Raw genomic sequence first — 26,518 nt, forward strand, 5'->3', positions numbered from 1 at the left:
TTCCACTTTTAGCTCACCGGCCAGAACTAAGTCACATGGCCACCCCTAGTTGCAAAGGAGTAAAGGAAGTCAAGTGTTTCAGTTGGGTACAAAATCAGAGTTCTGATAAAGAACAGGAAGGATTTTGGGCAGGATGCTAAATATTCAGGATCAAGGGTGCCTGGGTGGCTCAGTCAGTTAAGCATCTGACTCTTCATTCCGGCTCAGGTCATGATCTCAGGGTCATCGGGATCCGCATCCAGCTGGGAGTCTGCTTCTTCCCCTCTGTCTCTGCCCCTCCCCCGACTCACCCACCTCCTCTAAAAATAAATACATATTTAAAAAAAATACTCAGGATCACATGAAAAGAGGTAGTAGGGCCCAGTTTTAGGTTCCAATCCTGTGACTTAGTGACCATGTGACATTAGGGACACTGCCTAACTATAAAATGGAGTAATAATGTCTATTCACAGAGTGGCTGAGTGGTAAGTGGGGAAACACAAGAAAAGTTCCTGGAACTAGTGCCCAGCATTTAGAAGATATTCATTAAATGATAATTAATATTTTTACTAATCAAAGGCCTTGATCTGGCTTAGCATGGTGCCCGCACATAACAGGTACTCAGTACATTCCTGATTTGTTAAGGCAGAAAGAAGACAGGAACATCTCACCTAAAACCCAGAGTTGCTACTTTCAGGAGGTCAGAACCTACCTTTGGCATTTTACTTCAGAAAATACACTCCTGGGGGGGTATGTAAGCCAGTAGAAGGGAGAAGACATATAATAACACTAGTAATCAATAAATATCAAGCCCATGCTAGATGACACGCACTACTCTAAGCACTCTGGTATTCTTTTTTTTTCTTTGTTTAAAATATTTTATTAGGGATCCCTGGGTGGCGCCGCGGTTTGGCGCCTGCCTTTGGCCCAGGGCGCAATCCTGGAGACCCGGGATTGAATCCCACGCCGGGCTCCCGGTGCATGGAGCCTGCTTCTCCCTCTGCCTGTGTCTCTGCCTCTCTCTCTCTCTATCTCTCTGTGACTATCATAAATAAATAAAAATTAAAAAAAAATAAAATAAAATATTTTATTAAAAAAAGAAAGATTTTATTTATTTGAGAGAGAAAGTGTACATGCGCACCCACATGAGTGGGGAGGGGCAGAGAGTGAGAGGGAGAGAGAATCCTCAAGCAGACCCTGCACTGAGCGCAGAGTCCAACTCAGGGCTTGATCTCACAACCCTGAGGTCATGACCTGAGCCAAAAATCAAGAGTCAGATGCTCAACCAACTGAGCCACCCAGGCACCCCTCACTCTGATATTCTAATTTAATCTGCCAACAGCCCTTTGAGGTTAGTATTATTATCAGCATTTTAATGAGAAAGCTGAGGTTCAGAGAGGTCAATGAACTTATTGAAGGACACACAGCTTGTACATAGTAGTGGTGCCAGGATCTGACCCCAGGCTCTTAACCACTATACTACTGCTTGCAGGGGGTGACGCCAAGTAGGGGTGGGATACAGACAGCAATGCCTCTGCCACCCTCAGAGGAAGATTTCTGGGAGCCCTCCTCAGATCCCACTCCAAGGGCCCTGACAGTAGCAGAGGAGCCAGCCTCAGACAGCAGCTTTTCTCCTGACCCAAAGCAGCCTACCCAACCCTTCCTCCCCTCTCAGCCTCATCAGATTTGAGGCTCTTGAGCCCCACAAAGGAAGCTCACAACCCACAACTGTTTAGTCGGCTGTAATCCTGGCTAAAGTTCACTCCTTGGGAAATCCAACGTGGGGGGTGGTTGCTGCTGGAATGCATGTGGCTGGGACCGAGTATCGGAGCACAGACAGCAGGCTCTGCTGGGGCCCTGAAGAAAACAGGCAGCCAACAGGCAGCTGGGTGGGGAATCCGGAATCCCCAACCCCCAGCTGTGCCAGAGAATGGAATGTGCTGCTCTGGGGTGTTGAAACAGACCCAACCAAGGGGGGATGGTGCTGGGGTGGGGGGTGCTCCTGCCACAAGGCTGCCTCTGTTCCCCTGGAGGCTGAGCCTACTTTGCTAGGGCTCAGGATGGGCAGGCCACTCTCATTAGCTCAGTGGCTCTGAAGACCCTGGGGCAAGTGGGGGTAAGCTAGTGGGGGCAAGGTAGAACAGAGGGGAGAGTGACAGCCAAGGATGTGTGTTCACCCAAAGTTTCTCTGATAAGGCCTCTACAAGTACCTGTGGCACGATTCACACCCTGGCTCCACGGCTTACTAGTTACGTGACCTTGGGCAGATTACTTAACTTCTCCAGGCCTCTATTTTACTCATTGGTTAAATGGAGTTAATAATAGAATCTAGCTTTGGGATTGCCGTGAGGTTTAAGTAAAAACAACATGCTCAGCATGTTGCCTGGCACAGTGCTCAATAAATGTAGGTGTTACTGTGATCTCAGGACCAGCCACCAGCTATAGGATAGATGCTGGAGCCAGGGCCTCTCAAAACGGGTGCCTCGAAGGTTCCATGGAGGTAAGGGCATGAAAATGGAGTTTTTGTTTGGCTTTAGTTCCAAGGGCGAGCAGGTCAACAACTACAAATCCTGAAGATCCTGAAGAACCCAGAAACCAGGACCAGTTCAAAGTCTGCCAGGGTAGTGACTGCTCCCCACCTACCAAATCACAAAAAGATCAACAGAACCCACAACTCAAGCCAGGTTGTGGGGGCTGGCTATCTGTCCCAGGTCTGCCCCAATGATCACCAGAGCTGGAGCAAAACCTGGCTACTATTCCTCCTAATGGGTGCCTGAGAGCAAACTGGAGGCATCTTTTAAACCAGGCATCCAGTTCTACTATGAACAGTCTGTCCCCCAGGTCACCTCAAATTTGGTCCCCTCCACACTGTGGACCCCAGCCAGCTGTAAGACACAATCCAATCCTGGTAAACCCCTCCATGGCTTCATTTTCCAGGTGGTACCTGCACTTGAAAGTCGTCCGTCCCTGGCCTGCTCTCACTGAGGCCCTCACACACACTGAAGGGAACGAGGTGACCCCCTGGCTTCCCTTCTTTAAGGCTCCAGACCCAATGATAAAACCCGTGTTTCCCAGTATCCCATGTCCCAAAGTCTACTTGTGGTACAAACTGTTTCACCAACATTAGGCTTTGTTTTCATTTTCCCAAAATAAAATAATATTGTCTTGGCTTTTTCAAACTACACTCTGACCTCAGATTCTTTCCTGAATAATAATCTAAAATTAGTCTCTGGTTAAAAAAAAGGAAAACAAGAACAAACAAAAAACAAAACAAAATATACTGTTCTAAGCCATCCAGGACAGTTATCTTTTCCTTAAGATTGCCAGGATGGTAGTAACGGGTTGGCATTTGTAGAACTTTTACTGTGCCCCAGGCATCGTGCTCCATGCCTAGAGTGGATCATCTCATTTACTCCCCAGAGCAGTCCTAAAATGTAGAGATCACTATCACACCCATTTTACAGAGGAAGCAGCATAGAGGCCTGGGGCCAATGGCCCTGTGGCAACTCACTCCAGCATGACTGCAGTCGATGGCAGAGGAGGCCAAGCGTGGAGCCTGCCATAGCAGTGCCTATTTCTTACTGCCACCAGGCTGTGCCTTGAGGCCCCTCGGGGCGGCGGGGCCCCACCACAACTCGGGGAGGCTCCTGAGTTAGGCGGAATCCCACCTGGACCAGGCCAAGGCCTGTGAGAGCGACACATGCACAGGGGGGAGGGAGCCCCCCCCCCCCCCCCGCCCGGAGAACAGGGCTGCAACCTAACCTCACCTTGGAGGCCAAACCTTTCATTGCCACTACTTCACTTCCCTTGGCCTCAATGTCTCCCTTATAAAATGGGGAGAACAGTGCCAACCTCATAGAACCATCATAAGGATTAAATAAAAGAATGTGTACAAAACACTCATCACTGTGCCTGGTACCCCATAAACACCCCCACAAACCCTGCTTTCAGAGAACTACTTATCTGTCCCATCTCACAGCCAATCCTCTTTCGGCTGGCTCTCAGCCTCCCTGGGGACCAATCCTTTTTTGCTTTCTAAGAAGGATTAGCTAAAATCCTTCCATTCTAAAGCCTGCACTGCTTAGTGTTTGACAAGTCCTGGTCCTAACCCCAACCACTCACAATTTGGTCACAAGACGGAGCCTCAAATCAATCTGAAAAACACGTGCTGAGCCCCACCTATACAGGCATGGCTCCCCCCCACCCCCCCCCCCCCCCCCCGCCCCCCGCAGACCCCGGGGATTCAGTCACCGCGCCCCCTCCAGCCCTGTCCTGCAGGCACAGCGCAAGCCTGCAAACTTGGCCAATGAGGGGGGAGTCCGAATCTCCAGCCTGAGAGAGGGTTAGTGCAAGGACCAGGACAAAAACATAAGAAGCTTCAGGCCTTTTTATTGACAATTCTCCATATACACAGAGATCCTTTGCGTTCCTCTCCAGTGTAAGTAAAGCACAGGGTACTTAACTGTCATCTCTTAACAAAGGAGCCCAAGGAAGAGAGTATATACCAAGGCCTGCCTGGTGTCCCAAGGACATGCACCTCCCTGGCCTAGAGCAGGCCCCTGGCTGACCAGCCCTAACCAGACTGGCAAGAAATCTGGCCTGGGACAGTCTTGTCTCCCCTGCCCGCCTCATCAGATCCCTGCTCAGGAACCCCCTCCTATGGGTCCTGGGTCCCCAGCAGCCCATGACGCCAGGGAAGCATCCTAGAGCAGGAGAACCCCTCACCATCCTCTTCATCCCATTCCTTGTGCCACATGTTCCCAGGAACCATGCAATAAATAAATAAATACTTCAGAGGGCAGGGCAGCTCCAGAGGAGGGAAAGGGTGCCTGAGCCCGCTCAAGGCTTAGGAAGAGACACTGATACCCTAAGAATCCAGAAGTGAACATAAAAGTATTGAAAAGACATGATAGGGTCCTCAAGTGGCCTTAATCCATAAGTGAGACTGTCCTGCTGGGGAACAATGCTAGAATCTAGGACACAGCCCAGAGAGATCCTACACTTCCCAGGCCCCCAAGGGTCAAGGGCTTCAAGACCTCTGCTTTGCTTGCCTGTAACACACTCCATGGAACAAGCGGCCAGGGAGGGGAAACAGAGCTTTGGGCCAGAGGAAGAGTGCCGGAGGCAGGAGGAATAGGGAAATTCCTATTTCCTAGGAGGGAACAGGAGGAATAAGGGAAATCTGAATGCCTAGCATCTAACCCAGTGGAGCTGTCGCCAGGGTAATATGTAGGCTGAAATTCTGCAAGTCAAGGTTTCTTCAAGGTGAGCCTGATATCCTTTGAGCTGCTCGGGCTCCCTATGTTTTGCTCCACTTAATACTAAAGGACTCTGACCGGCCCTCCTAGACACATCCTCCTCTGGGAGAATACGGAAACTTCAACCCTATTTCTAGGACTTTTGGTCTTGTTAGCTTTGGCCAAACCCTCTAGTGGAGAAACAATGAGATGCTGATGCCTGAAGGGACATTCAAAGAGCAGAGTTGGGTCCTGCCATGCCCAAGCCCTCCTGCAGGTTCTCAGAGGCCAAGCGACAGGGCCCAGTAACCAGTAGAGGAAGAATCTCTTCTCCCAATCTCTCATCTGTGGTCTCCTAGAATTGTCAGGTGTGGAGCGACGCCCTGATGCAGAGACCAGGCCTAGCTCACTACTGCCCTCTAGTTTATATTTCCTGCCCAGCTCTGAGTCCACTAAATTCAGCCCAGGGCAGAGGAGGGCAAAAGTGCCAGGCCCTCCAGGGGCTCCTCTTCTCTCTGGGTTTTGAGAACTGCCATTTACTAACCATCCACAGGAGTAGGGAGTGGCTCCAGAACCCAGCTGGAGACAGCAAGGAGAGGAAGGGGAAGCCTACCTAACGTTCAGGCCACATTTGCCCAGCATATACCACATGGGGCTAGGGACAGGACAGTGAGATCTGCTGCTGGCCCCAGAGACCGACGCCCACTTTAGACCCCAGCCCCTCTTCTCACTTGCTCAAGGTCTGGTTACACGAGGCACACACAAAAACAGTCTCTCTCTGGGCTTCAGGGGCTGAAAAGGAGGAAGAACTTGGTGAGACACTTCCTCATGCCTTTCAGTTCATGGCCCCCAATAGTACAACCACCTCCCAACCCGCAAAGTCCCACAAAAGCCACCCACCACTCAGTCCACATCTTCACTAACCCAGCTCACTAGCGTGCTCTCAGACTCCTCTTTCCATGGGGACTGGGGACTTTAGGAATGACCATGACCATACCAACAGCAGGCCTCTGCTAGGTGCTCTGCATTAGAAATTATCTAGGCACCGAGAAAACATCACTAAAAAAATTTTTTAAATAAAATACCAGAAAAAAATTTTCCAAAATGTTTTAACAGTGGTTATCTCTAGGTAGTAAAATTACAGGATTACTTTTTTCTTCCTTCCTCTTCTGTACAATAATCTCCAAATCTTCTAGAATAAGCATATGTTACTTGCATGACCAGAAAGAAAACAAAAAAAAGCCTCAATTTATAACATATTACAGGCAGTATGCAAAACATGCTCCCAATTTTTTAGAACATGCATATGCATTTGTTCTATGTGCACAGACTGGTACTCTATATCTTTTATTTACAGTAAGTACACACAGCTCTTATGGAAAAAATTATTTTTTTCATTTTCTTCAAAGTATTACCAAGGTAATAAGAAAAAGAATAAAATTCAGCACAGTAGTTTCCTTGGGGAAGGCAGGGTGGTGCCGGGTAGCCTTGGGCGGAGGGGTCATTAATGTTCTGTTTTTTACATTCAGTGAAGCAGCCACAGGTATTCGGTATTATGCCTTATAATTCAGATACATTAAATATATTCTTCTGCATGCATAAAATACTTCAATGTTTGATTTGTTAAAGGACAGCAGAGACATTTCTACAGGCCAGCCAGGATCCTGAGTCCCCCTGCCCTCTCACTGACTCCCTGCTCCCTTCCCACACACACCGCAGCACCCCCTGGGGGAGGCAGCAACCAGCCGACCCCTCCCAACACCCTGAACCCCAACTACCTGCCCCACTCACCTGTGGCCCCCATGGAAGATTTGGGCACCTTGAAGGAACAGCACCGAGAACAGAAGCTGTTTCCACAGTTACTGCAGCTCCGCTGCAAAGAGCCATGGTCAGTTATCAGATGTGTCCCCAACACCAGGAGCCTCCCTCCTTTCCATCAGCTGATCGCACCCAAGGAACCTGGGACTAGCAGGGGAACAGGGAGGTGCCGAAGAGGGGCAGGACATGGCAAAGATGACATCCAATGGGAAGGCTGGTGAAGACATGGGCACAGGGACACCAGATCCCTGCTCACTGAAGCAAACCTCGGACCCCAGGCCTGATGTGGCCCAATGACTCCCCCTCCTCCCCTGCATCTCATCCCAAGTCCCCAAAAACGCACCCTCAAGACTTACCCTCTTCTTCAGCACTGAGAAGGTGGCCGAGCAGCCCGTACAGTTCCCTGACAAACAGAGGCAGCAGCTCAGCCTTGAGGAGCCCAGGGCTCTCAACTCTCACCTGCTCCTGCTCCTCTAAATGGGACCACTAAGGCTGCCTGCCCAGCCCCCACATCTTGGCCAGAAGCAATGAGCAAGGGAGCAAAGTCCAGATCCAGAGCCAGAAGGGGACTCAAGCTAAAAGGAAAATTCCCAAGGTCCCTGGGAATCCATGTCTGCAGACCATATGCAGCTGCTAGTGGAAGTACCCTCCCAGGGCTTCCAGGCCCCACCCGCATGTCCTGCAGAAGCTGAAGAGCACCCAGCGGAATCTGCTCCCTGGGGGTCAGGAGGGACCCGATGACTTGCATCCTTCAGAGAAGGCAGCTCCAAAGAGCTCAGATGAAACCTGCCCAATACAACCCCTTCCTAAGTGTCTCCTGACAAAGAGTCTGCTCACAGGGAATTCAGAAATGCCTAGAACCCCAGACTCCTGCTTCCTGTCATCTGAAGATCTAGGAGAGGAGCTCAGAACCAGGCCCCTTTCAAGGGCAGGGCAGGGGCACAGGCACTGCAAGCAGAGGGCAGGATGGACAGGACAGGCCACAAAACACCCCATCCCCACCGCAAACCACCACAGGCAACCACGGCACAACCATGGTGGAGAAGTCAATGGCAGCATGGCAAATGCACGGGAGGAGGCAAGGGGGTTTCAAAAAGACATGAAGGACAGAGAGGGAGGGGAACCAACCATTCTTTCAGAAGCCCCTGTGCTCACCACTCACCACTCACCACCCACCCGCGCCCCCAGGAAAATGACAGACAGAAAGGCAGACTGCAATAAAGACACAGTCTGCTGAAGGGGGCACATGAAGGGGGGTGAATGAAGGGAACCAAAAAAGGTAGCAAACTGAGGCCTGAGGACAGGAAAGGTCACACTGGGCCTGATGACTTTACCAAGCTCCAGGAACAAAAGCAAAACCTGAAGAGAACAAAGAAGGTTCCCAGAGCTGTCCCTGGGAACATGGACTGTGGCCTGAGGCAGAACTCTCAATGCAAGCAGGGGGCACTGAACCAGGGGAGAAAGGCCTGGTGGGGGGGCCACAATGGGCATGAAGGGGGTCCCGAAAGGGGCTACAGAGCCCAGGACTGTGGGCCCAGAAGGAAGTGGAGCTGGGTCCTGAAAACACTTGGGAGTGGATAATAAGGCACCTGGATTAAGTGTCTACAACCTGGGGCCCAAAGGCCTCCTGGGATCCAGCCAGAGCAATGAGCAGTTTCAGGAAGCATTGCTAGGCCTCTGGAACCAGCTATGTGACCAGGTACAGAGCCCCAGGCCTCACCCTCACATAAAGGCCCAGAGCTACACTGACAGCTACATGTGGTCCCTTCATCTGTTCCACCAGAACCCCTAGCAGCCTTCACTATAGGATACTTTCTGTGTTCAAAGAAAGAAGGGCCCACGCCAGAGCAAGAAGCCTGAGGCCAAGGTGTGTAAGCTGAATACCACTGCTGCCAGTCAGCTCCAGGCCCAGCAGAAGAGAGGAAAAAGTACAACAGGTGCGGCTGCCTTGATGCCAAACCAGCAACCAGGCTACTCCAACACCTTGTCCCCCACACTAAGAATGTAAGCAAAGCAACCCACCTTGGGGCACCCAGGTGGTTCAGTCAGTTAAGTGACAACTTAATCTACCAACTCTACCTGCCCTCATTCTCAGCAAAGGGCCTGACTCACCATGTGATGATGCCATGGGAGCAGAAAGGAGCCTACAACTGCATGGGCCCTGCCAGGGTAATAGTCGAAGAGCCTCGGGGCCAGAGTGGGACCACATAGAAGCTCCTGAGCAGCCTGTTCTCAACTGTCCCATGCATCCCCATCATGCAGTGACAGCCAGCATGGAGTGGTCCAAGGGTGGCTGGCTCATCTCACTCTGGTCTGCAGGAGCCAGACCTAGGAGCAGTGCTACACCTGCCCCCACAGCAAAGAGCTTGAGAACACTGCAGGGAAAGGACAGTGAGCAGTCTCAAAGAATGGGAATTAACAGGGGCTTAGAAAAAAGCAGCACGGTCTGCCCTCACCATCCTCATGTGAACCTGAAAGGACTCCACACATCCTGGCAGGGATTACCCGAACCAAAAACTAAATACTGAAATAAGACAGACATAAAACCAGGACTTCAGATACTACGGCAAAGGGAGCAAGATGAGTTAGAAAAAACACAAGAACACAGGAGCCAGATCAGATGGTGTGAATTTGAGTCACAGCTCGGCCATTTACTGGCTGAAGACATGGGGCAAATCACTTTTCTCACCTAAGGTTGTTCACCTGCAAATGAGAACATCTAAGGCCTTTACTTAAACTTCATACATACAAATGAATCACAGGCTAGATAAAGCAAGAGTACTAATTCTTGTGGAGTGGTACTTGGGACTTCTGGAACCCAGCTGCCTCTAAGCATCTAAGAATTGCCTGTCCCTATTGCATCTACCATCAGGACTACATGATACCGTGTATGTGCAAGTGCACTGAACACAGTGCCCCAGAGAAGGGAGGCACTCAGACCAGAAAGCAACAGTATGTCCAGGACCTCTAATCCAACAACTGCCCTGGGTGCTACAGGGGCAGCAAGGCAGCGCCCTGAATGCTCTGGGTCAAATTCCTCAAATGAACCCTAGGGGCTTCTCCCAGGTGCAGACCCTAGAACTCACTCCCACCATAATACACAGTTTAGACAATGCCATCCTCCTATCAGCTGATAGCAAGCACAACCAAGGTTCTTCCTCAAGATCAGCGTGGCCCCCAAATCACCTGCTTTCTTCAGCGAGAACTCTATCTGGCTCAGCAACTGCTCTCCTGGGTTGAGTCAGGTTTCCCACCATGCCAACAGTCAAGTGCACCCTTCTCTAAAGCTGCCTTCCTTGACCTTCCCCAAACCCCCAAATAAAATAAGGACTGGCTGGTCTATGAACTTGGCTTAGGAGAAGGGACCTCAGGGTTCTATCATGCCCAGAGGAAGATGTTTTTTTTCCTTCAACTTGTTTCAACCTGGGTAGGAAAAAAAGCTCCTACGCACCTGCAGGATGGACCAGGACCCCTTGTATTAACAACACCCCTTATTAAGCACTTACTGTGATCTAGCCAGCACTGTGCTACCACTTAATAAGCATCACTTCATTAGAGACCTCTAAGAACCCTGTGAGGTAAGAACTATTATTACTACTCTTTTATAGAAAGGGAAACTGAAAAAAAAAAAAAGGGAAACTGAGGCACAGAGAGGTTAAATCATTTGCTCAAGGACACCCAGTAGGGCTGAGATTTACATCAGGCAGTCAGACTACGTTCTGTTCTCAGCCATTATTCTACACTGTCTTCTGAGGCTCTGTCTCAGGATTACACCTCTCTACATCTCAGAGTGGCATTTCTGGAACAGAATGCCTCAACTTCCCACAAGCTAATGTTCAAGGAGGACAGGGGGACAAGAAGGAACCCACACTCACTCCCTTGGCAGTCCCACCGTGTGTTTGCTACCTTCCCCAGGGCCCACAATTCCAAAACCCTGGCCCCATAGTGCCCACGCCGCTCTGTTCCTCAACCCCAGCCGTACCAAAGTTGTTGGTAGGGTAGCGTTTGCGGAGCCGCTCCGTGAGCCGGGACACCTTGCTGCGCAGAACCTCATTCTTGCTCAGGAACCCATTGTCCTGCAGAACCAGCTCATCCTCTGCAGGGCACGGGGCACCTTCGTCATCCTCCTGTGGGAACATCTCCTTCCAGTCCTGCCCACCTCATGGCAGCGCTGTGGGACCCACGTGCAGGGGCACCCAGCACAGTAGACCCCACAAGGCACGGTGATGGCTGGCTCAGTTGCCGTCGCCCTCCCCCTGCCCAGCCCCTGCCCAGCTCACCAAGGCTCCTACTTACCAGCACCACCAAGTGGGTCTCCTGCCTCCCAAGTCGCGGGGGAGAAGGAGAGAAAACAGAGAGAGAGATAGCAAGAAGGAGGACGCTGCTGGGACGGGGAGCCCAGGCAAAAGGAAACACAGAAGCACCACTCTGAGTTCTAAGCACGCCACAAAGGTTGATGTTAACAGAGCCCCCCAGAAAAGGAGTCCAGCATCAAATAAGCTTGAGAGAAGCTGTATACTACTGTTTCTCAAACTGGGTGAAATAATTACGTAGCTTATTATTTCAATAGAACAGAAAATATCCCTTATAATGTATTTTCAGAAAGCTTTTGCCTTATTTACATCTTACATATTTTAAACATAAGCATGAACTAGGCCAAGACATAAAATGGCCTCATTACTATGGGTTATGAACAAAAGAGCCTGAAAGCCCTGGCTGCATATATTCCCTACCAGCACCAAGATGCACAGTCTACAATCGTATATTCAAGTCTTGGAGAAATCTTTAAGCAGGCGAAAATTCAAATGCCCACATGATGAGGCCAGGGTAAGAGTGACATGGGCTAGGGTAAATCACAGGCCCGAGGGCAATGCACAAGACCCCTTTTCTTACACCTCAATGTCTCACGTTATAGAGACAAGAGGAATGACTTCCTGCTATGTGGAAGCACAGTTGTGACCACAGCAACCACACCAGGACTCAGTGATTGGGTACAAGACGGGGGTGGCGGCAGTGGTGGGGACTCGGTGACTTTTGTAAAGGGGACAGTCATTCCCCAGCTACACTGACCACTACAGACTCAGGGCTACCAGGGCTTCTGATTTTTCAGAAAAACTGAAAATTAGACTTTTTATTGAAATCTCTCCATTTGTAAATGCTTTTAAGTCTTACATGACAAATAAATGCTCCTGTGAACTACACTGTCTTAAAAACAGAAAGACTCTTTGATCTAGTACTTGGCCTACAACCACTTTCTCTAGCTTCTCCTCTCTGTCCCCAAAAGAGGGGGACCTCACTCTGCATGACAGCAGTCAGAGACCCAGGGCAGGAACCTCCCCTAAAGCTGCCTTCCCCACACCCAAGGCCCCAAGCCCAGAGTCTCCAGCCTAGGTGATGAATGATCCACCTCCCACCACAGGTACTTCCCAGAGGTTTCTAGAGCCATCCCTGTCCTGGGCAGATCACTAGGTCAGTCACAGAACGGGTGGAAGTTCAGAGGCATCCTTTCACCCAGTGAGCTCTAGCTCACAAGTTCCGGTTTCTCATTTGGATACAAGAGAACTAAAAAACCTAGACTCGGGATGTGAGAAGCCACCCAGCTCCTGGACCACCTGACTTTCCAGCATGATCAGTAGAAGGTGGTGGGGAAGGGCTACCCACCTCAATAGCATCTTTAAACTCCTCATCGGGCTCAGCCTCCTCAGCCTCCTCCACACTGCCGGGTGTGAGGTCCTGGGAAGAGAGACTATTATAGGAGAGGGATGGTAGCCCTGCTCCCTGAGGTCAAGGCTACCAGCTCCCGAAAGCCAGCATTCCCTTGAACACTCATTCCCTTGAACACTCATTCCTGCCCCAGAGGAGACAGCACACATGCAAGAAAGAAGTCACGGGAAGGAGGGCACTCTCTGACCTAACAGGGATACGGACATGGGCCCAAGACATGGTCCAACAGTGGCTGCAGAGCACAGGTTCTAGAACTACAGGGCCTGGTCTGAGTCCTGGCCCTATCACACTGGGACAAGCACTTCGTGCCTCAGCCTTCTCCTCTGCAGAAGAGAACCCTCTCATTCTCAGAAGCAATCTACACCTCATAGGGTTAATATCAATAAATGTTTATTATTCAACATTCCAGAGAAGATGAGGCCAGGGAAGCAGCAGGAACTATAAAGAGTGGTATGAACAAACTGGGAACAAGAAGGCTCCACGACCTGCCTGCAGCAGGCTCAGCCCTAATAGGGGGTGCTCACCTCTGTGGGCGTGGGTGCAGGCGTGCAGTCTGGCAGGGCACACTTTCCCCCAGCCTCTGGCAGTGGTGGGCTCTCAAAGACACTGTCTTTCTGCTTGGGGTGCATCCGCCGCTGCAGACATGCCCTGTATTCAGACACCACTACCCAGGGCAAGGACAGGGTGGGAGGCAGAAACAGGATGGAATGAGTGGTGCTCTGGGGGTATCCTCTTCTCCAGGTGGCTGGCTTCCTCCACCAGCAGCCCCACTCTGCTGCAGGAAAGTCACCCTCCTAACTGAACAAGTCACCTAACCTAAGCCCCATAAATAAAACAGAAAGACTACCACCCACCCTATGTGATTGTTCTAAAGAGATTAAATGTAGTAAGTGTGAGATAAATTAGGGTTTCTATAACCAATTACCCAACTACAGGAAGCAAAACAAATACAGCCATCCCCCAAACATAGTACAAGCCCAGGTTTCTATGGCTCAGGCCTCCCCAAATTGCCGTGCTGCTTTAGAAGCTAGATAGCAGACAAGAACTCTGGGATCGTACAAAAAGTGGCAGCTACTCCCAGTGGCTACACCCCAGGAGGCGGGTGGCAGCACTGGGAAAACCACCCTCTCTCATCTCCCAGAAGCCATCACATCATGTGAGCAGGGATTCACCTGCCTTGGGAAGGGAGATCCCTACAGTAGCAGTCTCTCCTGTATCCCACCTCACACCTTAGAGATACAGGAGCCCTCCCAGGAAGTACCCTGGTGTGGTGCTGCCCCCTTGTGGAAGGCACAGCAAACAGATGATTAGCCGTAGAGACACATACAAAGGGGAACCCACCCTAGCCAGGAGTCTGGGCCCCATCTCTTTCTGTCTAGCTGTCCAGGGCTTACCTCGGAAGAACTCCACATTTCCCAGAAAAAGTGTGCTGTTTAAAAGGGCAAGGACCCAGCACAGGGGCAGCAGATACAGCATGCAAACCATGCCCAGAAGAACCCCATAGAACCTGCATTGACAGAGAGGAACCAAAGTATGAGAAATTCGTAAGATCAGAAGGAAATCACTGTGGAACACACACGGCAATTGGCACACTTAATAAACACGACATCTGCTAATCAAACAAGAGGGTGAAAGATTACATGGTGAGTTCTGTTTCTACTATTAAAATATTTTCGGGGGCAGCCCCGGTGGCGCAGCAGTTTAGCACCGCCTGCAGCCCAGGGCGTGATCCTGGAGATCCTGGATAGAGTCCCACGTCAGGTTCTCTACATGATGCCTGCTTCTCCCTCTGCCTGTGTCTCTGCCTCTCTCTCTCTCTGCGTCTCTATGAATAAATAAAATCTTAAAAATACATATATATTTATATTTTTTTTTCGGGAATTCCTGGGTGGCTCAGCAGTTTAGCACCTGCCTTCATACCAGGGCCTGATCCTGGAGTCCTGGGATCGAGTCCCACACTGGGCTCCCTGCGTGGGGCCTGCTTCTTCCTCTGCCTGTGTCTCTGCCTCTCTCTCTCTCTCTCTCTCTGTCTCTCATGAATAAATAAATAAAATCTTAAAAAAATTTTTTTTTCACCACAGCTAAAAGCAGTACATCCCAGCCCACAAGTTCATGTGCAGGTCTGCACCCAAGAGCCTCAGAGGTTCTCCTCCCCTGAGCTAGGGGAGCAGAGGCTGCTGTGGCAAATCCCCACAGAGCAGCAGCGGGGAGAGCGGGGGCCACTCACTGTGAGGATGCGGTGGGGTTCTCCCAGTGCAGCACGCGGTAGGCAGCTTCACAGGTGCGGCAGAGGCGGCTAAGGAGGGCCTCCAGCTGGATCAGGCTGTGGGCACAGGGGGCTTCCGTGAGCCACACGCCCAAGGGCCTACCACAGCTCGGTGCCACAGAACCCAGGACTTCACAGGCACAGCTAGCCAGAAGCAGCTGGTCCCTGTGAACCCATGGGAGGAGCCAGAGAGCTCAGGAGAAACTGCATACATACGTTTCAGTCCTCTTTTGGGACCCCTACAGAGATGCAAACAGTACAAATGTTCCTGCTTGGGTCTCTTCCTAGTTGTTGCTATCGGGATGTCTGCTTAACTTTCCCAGGGCTGAGGTAAAATGAGGGCAAGGTACCCACCTCACAGACACATTGCAGTTGTAGGATAAATGGCAGGATAGAGGTCACTGGGTCTCCACCTGAGGTGTGAGGCAGCCTCACTTGGAGAGGTTTTTTTTTTTTTTATATGACTGCACCCTCAGAAGCAATAAATGCATGCTGCACCCAGCTCTCGGTTTATAAGGGCTTCATGGAGAAATGGCTGATTCCAGAGCTGGAGCAGTGCCAAGTATAAGACGAATCTGAGTATCATATGTACTCATAAATGATGGAACATGGACGCCTAGGGGGCTCAGTCAGTTGAGCATCCAACTCTTGAGTCTAGCTCAGGTCATGATCTCAGGGTCATGGGATCAAGCCCCCACACAGGTTTCAAGCTCAGTGGGGAGTCTGCTTGAAATTCTCTCTTTCTCCCTCTGCCCCTCCACCCCGACCCTCCCACCTCCATGTGCATGCACTTGCACATCTTTCTCTGTAATAAATAAATAAATATTTTTTAAAAACATGGGGACACACCAAAAGAACACAGGAGCCAGTTCAAAAGAGCTCCTACTGCCCAACTTAGGACAATTTGAGATCGGGCAGCTTGGGTGGCTCAGGAGTGTAGCACCGCCTTCAGCCCAGGGCCTGATCCTGGAGACCCGGGATCGAGTCCCGCATCAGGCTCCCTGCATGGAGCCAGCTTCTCCCTCTGCCTGTGTCTCTGTCTCTGTGTCTCATGAATGAATAAATAAAATCTTTAAAAAAAAATGAGATCAATATAATGACAGTAATGGATTACAATTCATTAAATGAAATTAAGAATTTTCAGTTCATACTGATAAGATGGAAGAGCTCTTTCCTACAGCAGAATGCTAGCTAACAATGACAACTCAAAAATCACCTTTGCAACTGTTACAGTACTAAATTAATAAAGACAAGACCCAGCAATGGTTATTTTATAGTAGAGAAACCTTAACCAAATGATCAAAGTTAGAATCTCCCCTAAGGGGACGCCTGGGTGGCTCAGAGCTTGAGCATCTGCTTTTGGCTCAGGGCGTGATCCCAGGATCTAGGATCAAGTCCCGCATCTGGTTCCCTGCGGAGAGCCTGCTTCTCCCTCTGCCTATGTCTCTGCCTCTCTCTGTCTTTCATGATAAATAAATCTTTAAAAAAAGTCTCCCCTAAGGAGACAGACTGACATCATGTACCTCCTGATATCATATACTGACAACAACACAAACATTGTCACATTCCTGCAAAAATGAATCACCTCAGTCTACTCATAAGGAGGCAAACAACCTCAAATTGAGGGAAATTATACAAAATAATAAGCTCGTTCTCTTTAAAAATGTCAAAGTCATGAGAAACAAAGACTAAAGAACTATTCCAGGTTACAGGAGACTAAGAAGATATAAAAACAAAATGTAATGTATGACTCGGGACTCGATTCTAGATCAGAAGAAATTTATATAAAAGCCCTTATTAATACCACTGGTAAAATCTGATTATGAACTATATATTAAATAAATGCACTAATGCGAATGCTAGCTATGTAAAATTTCCACGTTTATGGATATATAAGAGAATGTCCTTGCTCTTAGGGAAGAAGCATTTGGGGTAAAGAGGCATGATATTTACAACTTACTTTCAAACAGTTCAAGAAGAAAAAGAACAAAGTGCAAGATGAAGCCAACGTGGCAAAATGTTAATAACTGTTCTAACTGGGTAAAGGGCCTGTGGCAGTTCTTTGTATTATTCTAATTCCCATTTGAGTTTAAAGTCATTTAAAAAAGGGGAAGGGGGGAAGGGATTAAAAACCATAGATACCCAGACCCCACTCCAGACAGCTGACGCAGGCCTCCGTTTGTAACTTTTTTTGAAGCCTTGCAGATGCCATGGTTATGGTTATCAACGGTCTTAACATGCTTCTTCAGAAGTACCAGCTCTATCACACTAAGGAAGCTTCTCAATAGTGTAGGGACAGTGAGTGACATTCACCGAACACTTCCTGGGTACCACTCATTCAATCTTCACAACCACCCAGGAGGTAAGTCTACTAGTATCCCATTTAACAGGTGAGGAACCTGAGTCACAGAGAGGCTGAGCAACCCACCCAATGTCAACCAGCAAGTGTGGGATTTGCCGTGACTTATGCATGCACGTGCTTAGTCAAGACCCTAAACTGTCTCTTTAGTGGAAAGAACACGAGTTATAAAATCAGCTAGATCTAGATTCTCATCCCAGCTGGGTCACCTTTCCGCCATGTAAGCCTTTTTCCTCATCCATAAATGGAGAATAATAGCAGCTATCTGGGCAGCCCGGGTGGCTGAGCGGTTTGGTGCCTGCCTTTGGCCCAGGGCGTGATCCTGGAGACCCAGGATTGAGTCCCATGTCGGGCTCCCCACATGGAGCCTGCTTCTCCCTCTGCCTGTGTCTCTCTGCCTCTCTGTGTGTCTGTTATGAATAAAAAAATAAAATCTTTAAAAAATAATAATAGCAGCTATCTCCCAGAGCTGTTAAAAAGATGAAAGAAAAGAACATCTGTGGTTTCCCTGACATGACGCCTGACACTAAGCAGTCAGTGTGGTGGCTCCCATTCCTGTGACCATCTCTCCCACCTCCCCGGCCCCTTCCATACTCACAAGCTCTTCACCTCAGCCACAGCCTCAGGGCGAGACAGGCGAACTTTCTGGAGGTCCTCCTGCCTCACACTGTGATACTTCCTCCGCATCAGGTCAGACTCAGGCAGCTGTGCCCGGCAGACCTCCTGAAGGTAGCCCAGGAGGGCAGGCACTGAAATCATCAGGGCACCCACCGAGTACCATGCACCTATGGGATCAATAACACTGCAGGTAAATAAGGAGCAAGACCAGGAGCCTCTGCCTACCAGATGCCCACATGCTCACTCCCTCACCTCCTCCAGGGCTCTGTCCAAAATGCCTTCCCTGATCACCTCAGATGGAACAGTGTCACCCCTGCTCACTCTCCTTTAACTCAGCTTTATTTTTCCTCAGAGGATTTATCACCACATGACTGACTACAGGCATAGTTGTTGTCTCCTCCACAAATAAAACAGGCTCTTAAGGGCTGGGACTTCATCCATTTGGTCACTGCTATAGTTCTAGGTCCATTTTTTTTAAAATACTAACAAACCTATGCTAGCACCTAGCAGTTGGCTCATGCTTGGAGTCTGACTGCTGGGAACTGCCCACGACTGACATTCTGACCTCTGGGCCACGGAGGCTTTTAGAACACCACAGACCAGACCACTGTAGACTGAGAAATGGGGAGGCTGAGAGAAAATCCAAAGGACTTTCTTCCATTTAGCATGCTACCCCCAAAGCAAGCTAACAGAGCACTGGGGACAGAGCAAATGCTGGTTAAATATCGGTCATAGGATTACAGAAAAATCTTACCAGCTTGAGAAGGATATCTGAGTTTGGATGAGACAAAGGGTCCTACTAAGAAACAAAATGAGGTCTTATGTGAAAACAGGGCTTATTTTCAATCCACTGAATCCGTATCTCCATAGGAAACAAAGGAGATACTTGAGAAATGTAAGTTTGATAGAAGAATGAATACATGAATAAAGAACCCAGCTCCTCAGAACATTCTGTCCCAGGCCTTTCACATACTGCCCCCCCCCCCCACTAGAGGGGGCTTTTTCAGAAAAAGATGGCTTTTTCTGCAGCCATCTGTCAGTTCCAAACAGGAAAAGCGCTGAGTCCTGGTATACCTTGTCACAAGAGGTCCCCAGAAGACATTACTACCCATGATCTCAAGAGCCACCCACGTGTCCACACATCTACCTCAAAGGCTACAGACCCCTCAGAGCTGTTGACTGCCCAGCAGCCCCCTCCAGGCTCACCTGCCGAGCCAGAGGAAATCAATAAATGTGGCAGAAATCTCTTAACCATTCACCTTCCTGGCACCCTCACCCCATGTCATGCCCTCAATGACCCCAACAATCAGCTTGGAAATCAAAATAGGAAAAGGCTAGGATGCCTGGGTGGCTCAGTGGTTGAGCATCTGCCTTCAGCCCAGGGCGTGATCCCAGGATCCGGGGATCTAGTCCCGCATCAGGCTCCCCACATGGAGCCTGCTTCTCCCTCTGCCCATGTCTCTGCCTCTCTCTCTGTGTCTCTCATAAATAAATAAATAAAGTCTTAAAATTAAAAAAAAAAAATTGGAAAAGGTCACAGCACCAGCATTCAGTCAAGAAGGAAACAATAGCTACAATACATTGGTGGCTTACTGTGTCAGGCACCGTGCTAAATGTTATACACAGGCTACCTCGTTCCTCACAACTACCCTCTGAGGACAGCACTATTATTATCCTCCCCTTAGAGATGAGGAAAATTAGGCCTTAAAAAACAGGTTAAAAAACCCCTGTCCAAAGTCACCCCAACAACCTAGCCATGATTCTAGCTCAGAGTATGTCTCTCTCAAGCCGGTTTTCTGACATGGAGCAGACACGGAGGGAAGCCAACTCCAAGCGGCCAATTCTTAGAATTCCTTCCCACATTCATTCACAAAAACCCCCTGGAATCAGTTCTTACCCTCATTCAAAGTGAGGAACAAGATGTTGAGGCCCATGCAGGTCAGCAAGGAACACAAAGGCGTCTGCCACCTACAACACAAGAAAGTCCTGGTCACTGAAAATGGCCACTCCTCCAGTTTGGCAGGGCAGAGGGGAAAGGGAGGGGCAGCCATCACGGGCGGGTCATCAAAACCAGGAGCAAGAGGAGGGGGCTCAGAGCTCAGAGTGTCAAGGAGAAATGAAAAGTAGGCCTCTCACATGGACAGGCAACCAGGAGAGGAGAGGAGGTCACACATTAGGCCCCAGGATAAGAAAAGGTATCCTCTCAGGACTAGAAGACCTGTGGAACTTTCTCCCAGAAGAGAAGATTATATAAAGTATCTGTTAAGAAACCCAGTCAACACTTTAACCTGTGTTTCGTAACGTCCTGATCTCTTTAAGAGGTGACAATGAAGAACTTTCTTCTTTAAAATTTTCCCTTATTCTTTTTTTACAATTTCACAGGAACATAAATTCACTGTGCAAGAGCCATCTAATATACAGAAATTAAGAGAACAAAATGTGAAGGATTTCTGTGACCACATTTGTGACTTTCTCTTCTTTCTGAAATTTTGAAATTTTAATATATGTTAATCCAAAAGGGGAAGACAATAATAAATATTTTGTTTTAATATATCAAAAAAGAAGTTGAAACGGGTATAGCATTCTTCCAGCAGACATGCCCTAGGTGAACTGCAACAGCTGGAAGCACATGCAGACTCAGCCCCCCACCAACACCACCAAAAAGCAGTGCAGAAGCCCCAAAGAGGAAAGAAAGAAGACCAGACTCAGGTTGCTGAGGACAAGCAAATTCTCTGAGGACAAGCAAATCTGCTGGCTTCATCCCTGATAAAGGATATTTAATAGGGAAAAGGAGCACAGAGGTAACAATGAAGCCACTGACACCAATATTCTAAACAGCAGTGTAGCAATTCTAAGGTCAGCCAACAGAGGAGAGAGTCAAAGAGAAAAATAAACAGGTAAGTTGCTGGCAAGTAGTGTATTCAGAACTTCAACGTATTTTCTTTTGCTGTGATTGACGTATATCAGTTGCTGAATGAAGTTCACTAATTTATGTGCTGCTTTTTTTTTTTTTTTTTTATTGGTTGGGGGTGGAGGGGGAGAAGGAGAGAGAGAATATCAGGCAGACTCCCCACTGACTGTGGAGCCTGATACAGGTCTTGATCTCAAAACCCTGAGACTATAACCTGAGATGAAATCAAGAGTCAGACACCCCAACTCAGTCATCCAGGCACCCCTGCTTTTATTTTTTAATAACAGTTATGAGTAAGGGAATGAAATGACCTCCGTCTGCCTTTCTCTGCAACCCAGCATCCTCCACTGTGCCTCCCTAATGAGGCCTCAGAATCAGCTAGTGGCAACTACCAGCATGAAGAGCAAATAATGGTCTAAGGCCAATCCCATTTCAGAAATAAAAACATCATACAACCACTGAAGTCACCTTCACTGTAAAGCCTCTCCCATGCTCTCTTATGTCCTTACCGATCACCTACTAGTGTAGCTGATCCCAGAAGAGAGGAGTCTTTTGAAAATCTAATGCAGCTCTAGGCTTCAGACCTGCCAGACAAAGCTCAAGATTAGGTCCCTCTTGAACGTCAAATCCTCTTTGCTACGAAAAGAACAATCAAGAGCACAAACTAATCTGACAGCCCTTCTCACAGACCAGTGCACATTAGCAAAAAACCACAAGCTCTGGGGGAATTCCTAGGACAAAGGCTTTAATGAGTCCCACCACATCCTCAGATTTCTAGTTTCATAAAATGGAAAAACCCTAACACATGAGTGCCAAGAAGCACTAAAAGACCAGCGGTGGAAAAGGAGAAGGGCGATAGGATATATTTAATTTTTGTGCTTTGCCACAAAAAGAATAAAACACACATAGGCACGCACACACGCCTGTATATGTGCAAGATAGAAAACCCCAAGACCCATTCCCTCCACTACGGAAGACAAAAATTCATTTCAGCTGGATCGTCATGGTGGGATCATAAAACAAACCCCTCATACCCTCTCCCCTATCCCTTGTGCCAAGGGTTCAGTGATCTAATGGTAGAGAACACTGCTCTGGAATACAAACTAGCTCATCACTAGGACTAATGTCATAAATTAAAGGGGTTCTGGGGTGAACAAGAAAAACCTAAGGCCTTGTTCAGAGTGATAAAAATAAATCTCCCACTTTCCAAACTGAGTTAAGAATGAATATTCAATAGCATTCTTAGAGGTTAACCCAACTCTACTCATCTTGCCTCCTACCACCACTCTCAGAGGATTAGAGAGCTTTAAAAGAACCCGATGAAAACCAGAAGCTTCTCCCTTAGAAATACACATGCGTGCACTTACAAAGTGTTACATGTAGTTTCAGGAGGTTCAGTGATCTCTAAAGCCCCCCTCACAGTCTCTGGGCTATGAATGTCTGCTCTGTAGGACAACCAAGTTTTATGTGGCTCCCAATATTAGGAACATATGACCTTTGTGGGGGAAGGGGTTTCACTTGAATATGATCCAATCTTTAAATCTAAATTCCATTTTGCATCAGGAGGAAGCAACCAGACAAATCTAACTAGGAAATCCTCCAGGACCATCAGCTCAGTCTCCAGCAAGTCAGTACCATAAAAAAGAAACCATTTTAGATTGAAGAAGACTTAGAGGACATAATAACCACATAAGAATGTGGTCCTGGTTTGGACTCTGATTTGGCCAAAACAGAGAATTCTTGGGACAATTGAGGAAATCTGAATGTGAACTGGGTATAAGACGACATAAAGGAATTACTGTTAACTTTGTTAGATGTGATGTTGCTTTTTCTCATTAAAAAGGATACCTTTGTTATTTAGAAATAAACTGCAGTATTTAGGGAGTGGAACGGCATATATCTGAAATTAAAAGTCTTTAAGATAAATACAGTGAGCAGAAAAGGGAAAAAAGAAACTAGAGATTTCTTTTATAAATTATTTGATTTCATCAAAGCAAATCAAGAACAAAGCAAAAATAAGAAAACTCAAAGAAAAATAAGAACAAAAAATTTTGAGCTCCATAATCCTAAAAGATTGGTGAAAAGGGTACCTCCTTATTCACAGGTATTTTTATTTAACTGATGTTCAAAATTACATCCTAATTTTAACATTAATTATGCTAATATTGAGAGAAAAGAGGAAAAAAATCTCCTTCAAGATTTAGAAAGCCCAATGTTCAGAGCTAGTTAGCAGTCCTAAGGAATGAGTTTACTAAAGCCCAGAAAATAAACTGCAGAAAGACCACATGGTTCCCAGGGCCTGCCTCTCCTGGGGCAGGCCCAGAATAAGCCCAGGGAACCAACAGACCTCCCAGAACCACTCCTCACTAGGGCAGAACAGACAGCCCAGCAACCACCTAAACGACCAGCACAACTATGGAGCAGGAAAGCAGAAGGCCAAGACGATCAGAGCAACTCTACAAAGTCTGTTACCTGAGCAAGTACCGAACACCGTCACCTGCATCCTTCAGGGGTTCCAGGTAGATCTCCAGCCTCTTGTAGGATAGAACCAAGTTGAAAAGATCGAATGCCGGGGACTTGGTAGGGGCAGGTGGAGATTCCAGGGGAGCCTCAGGGATCACGCTGGGGCTCACCTCTGGCCCACTCCCCTCACGCTCTGACGTCTGCATCCTGCAATCATAATAATTCCCAACATTTGCATTGCCCTTACAATCCCCAAAACACTTCTACTTACGTTATTTTACATGATGCCTATAATAATAAACCTGAGAGGTAGGAAGGGTTACAGATGGAATACCCATTTCACAGAGAGGAAACACATTCAGCAGGGAATAGTGAATTGCCCAGATATAAAATCCTGCTCTTCAGGGCCCCTGAGTGGCTCACTGGTGAGAGTCTGCCTTTGGCTCAGGTTGTGATCCTGAGGGTCCTGGGATGGAGCCTGCTTCTCCCTCTGCCTAGGTCCCTGCCTCTCTCTATCTCTCATGAATAAAAATAAAATAAAATAAAAATCTTTTAAAAATTAAAATAAAATCCTTCTCATATGACTCTTCATCTAATGTTCTTTTCCCCCACAGATCCATCAAGAGTAAAAACCATAAAGACCAAGCACACATGGTTGCTGGGAAGAGGCAGCATGATGTCTAAAAAGAAATGATGACCTGGTATATTTTTCGCCCACTCTTTACCTGGTTAACTCCTACTCATCCTTCAGGTATGGGCTGAAACACTGCTCCCTTGATCTGAGAGATTTTTTTTACCAAGGCCCCCAGTCTGGAATGGGAGACCATCTCTAGTAATCCCAATGGATCAGGTACTTGCCCTAATAGCATTTATCACACCAAACTAAAACTCCCTGCTTTCTTGCCGGTCTGCGCTTGACAGGTCAAAAACCACGTCTTCCATTTACCATGCTTCTGCACGCAGCGGACGGTTAATGAATGCTCACTAAATGAGCGAACGCACTGTCCATCCTCTAGGGCTCCCAAGCTGTCTCCTGGCCCGCCACATCTGCGGCTTCTTTCTCCTCTCTACTCTCAACCACTGCCCGGATCATTCCTGCTCATTATCTCCCTTTTTCCTTCAACCCCACGGGGCAGTCACTTCCTTCCATAAAGCCCGGTTCCAATCTCCGTCTCCGAGGGGGGGGGGCACCCTCACCCTCTTCCCTAATTTCAAAGTCCTACTCCAAACTCTAAAAAAGAAAAGGAGGGGGCGGCACGCGGGGAACCTTGGCGCACAGCACACTAGCCAGTCCCTCGCAATGGACGGCGACCTGACGGGGTTGGGGGTGGGGGTGGGGATGTGACCAAGTGGCCACTGGGAGCCCGAAATACCCGCAGGCGGAGCTCGGACTAAAGGACCCCGAGAGGGAGCCGGGCTGGGCAGCGCCGGCAGCGGCCCAGACCGTCCCCTCCGCAGCCCACCGAGCCCGTCCGGGGCCCGCAGCCCGCACGGAAGGCCACGCCCCAAGCGGCTGGGCCAGCAGGTGGTGACCCCCGCGGCGTCCAGGCGCCCAAGTCCGCACAGCTGGCGGAGGCCTGGAGATAAGGAGGGGTAGCACCTCACCTACCCGGTCGCTGGGTGGGCGGGGGCGGGGCGGGGACGGCCAGCGAGCACTGAAGGGCCACCAGGCCCGGGAGCGTTGCCTCAGGCCCGCCCCACCCCGAGGACGCGCCGCTTCCAGGGGCCTCTCTGAAGCCGCAAATCCAAGCGCCTCCGCCGCCGCCAACGCTTCCGGGACGCGAATTGCTCTGCGGCGGCGTGCTCATGACGTCACCACGCCCGCCCCGCCTCCCGCGCCCGCGTTTGGCCCCGCCCACCCCGGCACAGGTGAGCGCCTCCGGCCGCACTGCGCCTGTGCGTCTTTCCTCGCTCGGCCCCGCCCGGATTCGATGGGTCCCGGGTGGCCGCGGTTCGCGGAGACGCTGCGCAGCCCCGGGAGCACGAGCTTTACGACTGTTCGTCTCGCCGCCTCGGTCCAAATGCAACCCGTTGGTCCAAGCAGGAGTCAGGGTCTGTAGCCCTTCCGTGCCCCAGCTGGAAGTTCTCCCCGCTGCAAACAGCTGCAGCCGACAGGGCCGAATCCCCACGCGCACCGCTAAGCAGCAGTCCGAAATCAGGGGAATGGACCTGGCTTTGTGGCGGGGCCAGGCTTGTCTGCCGCGTTCTCTCTCCTCCTTTGGATGAGTCTAGGAGAAGTATAGAAAGATGGTTTTTTTTCTTTCATATCTTAACCACCTGAAATTTCACAAGTAGTTGTAAATCAATAACTTACTCCAAAGATGAATTTTAGTTTCTTTGCAATTCCTCACTGGGTGGGCCAGTGGCTGTGTCCGGTAGTATAATTGGTGCTCTCTTCCAGCAGATCTGCAGTTGAGAGATATTATTCAAGACCTAGACATTTTTGGGGGGGGGGGGTGCGAGAGAGAGAGATACAAGGAGGGAACACGAGGATATAAGAAGGCTCTAAAGACCAGAAAGGAACAGCCACGACCAATATCAATGAACAATGGCTTCTCCTGATAATTAGACACTGGTCAGCTAGACTCTGCTTTTGGGGGTCTAACTTTGAATTTTGTATAATGAAGTTTGCTCTGTTCTTTCTTTCCCTTCAGCATTCTGAGTCTTCATACTTTGCCTCAAGTCCTAGTGCCACTGCTAAGTGAAAGAGACTGAAAAAGAGAATATAAAATAGCAGTGGGATGCTTGGGTAGCTCAGCAGTTGAGCATCGCCTTCTGCTCAGAGGATGGTCTCAGGGCCCCGGGATGGAGTCCCACATCGGGATCCCTTCAGGGAGCCTGCTTCTCCCTCTGCCTATGTCTCTACCTCTCTCTCTCTGTGTCACTCATGAATAAATAAGCAAAAATCTTAAAAAAAACAGGAAACAAAATAGTAAAAGTGGATAACTAATAACTTGACGTTTTGCAGTGGTTAGTCTGCATCTCTAAGCGAAGGTGTGTATGGCCCACATGATTGGACCTTGGAGAAATACTAGTGGGGAATGCTGAGTAGAAGAAGCTGGGAAATAGGAGTGGGAAGAGAAAAGAATGTCAGTGTGGCAAGTATACCGTTGAAGAGGTTGATAAGCAAACTGTGTGCAAGG

At 49.0% G+C, this 26,518-nt stretch overlaps 1 protein-coding gene across 3 annotated transcripts; it reads right to left on the reverse strand.

Annotated features, from left to right (window-relative positions):
- Window positions 1–4,348: 4,348 nt before the first annotated feature.
- Window positions 4,349–25,177, reverse strand: ZFYVE27 (zinc finger FYVE-type containing 27). Of its 3 annotated transcripts, none has more exons than XM_041744859.1 (13): window positions 24,981–25,177; window positions 23,385–23,582; window positions 19,899–19,969; window positions 17,982–18,168; window positions 14,986–15,081; window positions 14,153–14,265; window positions 13,283–13,422; window positions 12,696–12,767; window positions 11,331–11,351; window positions 11,017–11,161; window positions 7,391–7,437; window positions 7,008–7,089; window positions 4,349–6,008 (listed from the first exon to the last, which is right to left on the reverse strand). In XM_041744859.1, exons 2-13 carry the CDS (start codon window positions 23,579–23,581, stop codon window positions 5,944–5,946), a joined length of 1,236 nt encoding a protein of 411 aa, XP_041600793.1. In that variant the 5' UTR covers window position 23,582; window positions 24,981–25,177; the 3' UTR covers window positions 4,349–5,943. The 3 variants fall into 3 exon arrangements, with proteins under 3 accessions (XP_041600793.1, XP_041600795.1, XP_041600794.1); XM_041744861.1 differs by having other exon boundaries at window positions 24,985–25,122; XM_041744860.1 differs by lacking the exon at window positions 11,331–11,351 and having other exon boundaries at window positions 24,981–25,176.
- Between the last annotated feature and the right edge of the window lie 1,341 nt (window positions 25,178–26,518).

Source organism: Vulpes lagopus, chromosome 2 (genome assembly GCF_018345385.1).
Source record: "Vulpes lagopus strain Blue_001 chromosome 2, ASM1834538v1, whole genome shotgun sequence".
Lineage (NCBI taxonomy): Eukaryota > Metazoa > Chordata > Mammalia > Carnivora > Canidae > Vulpes > Vulpes lagopus.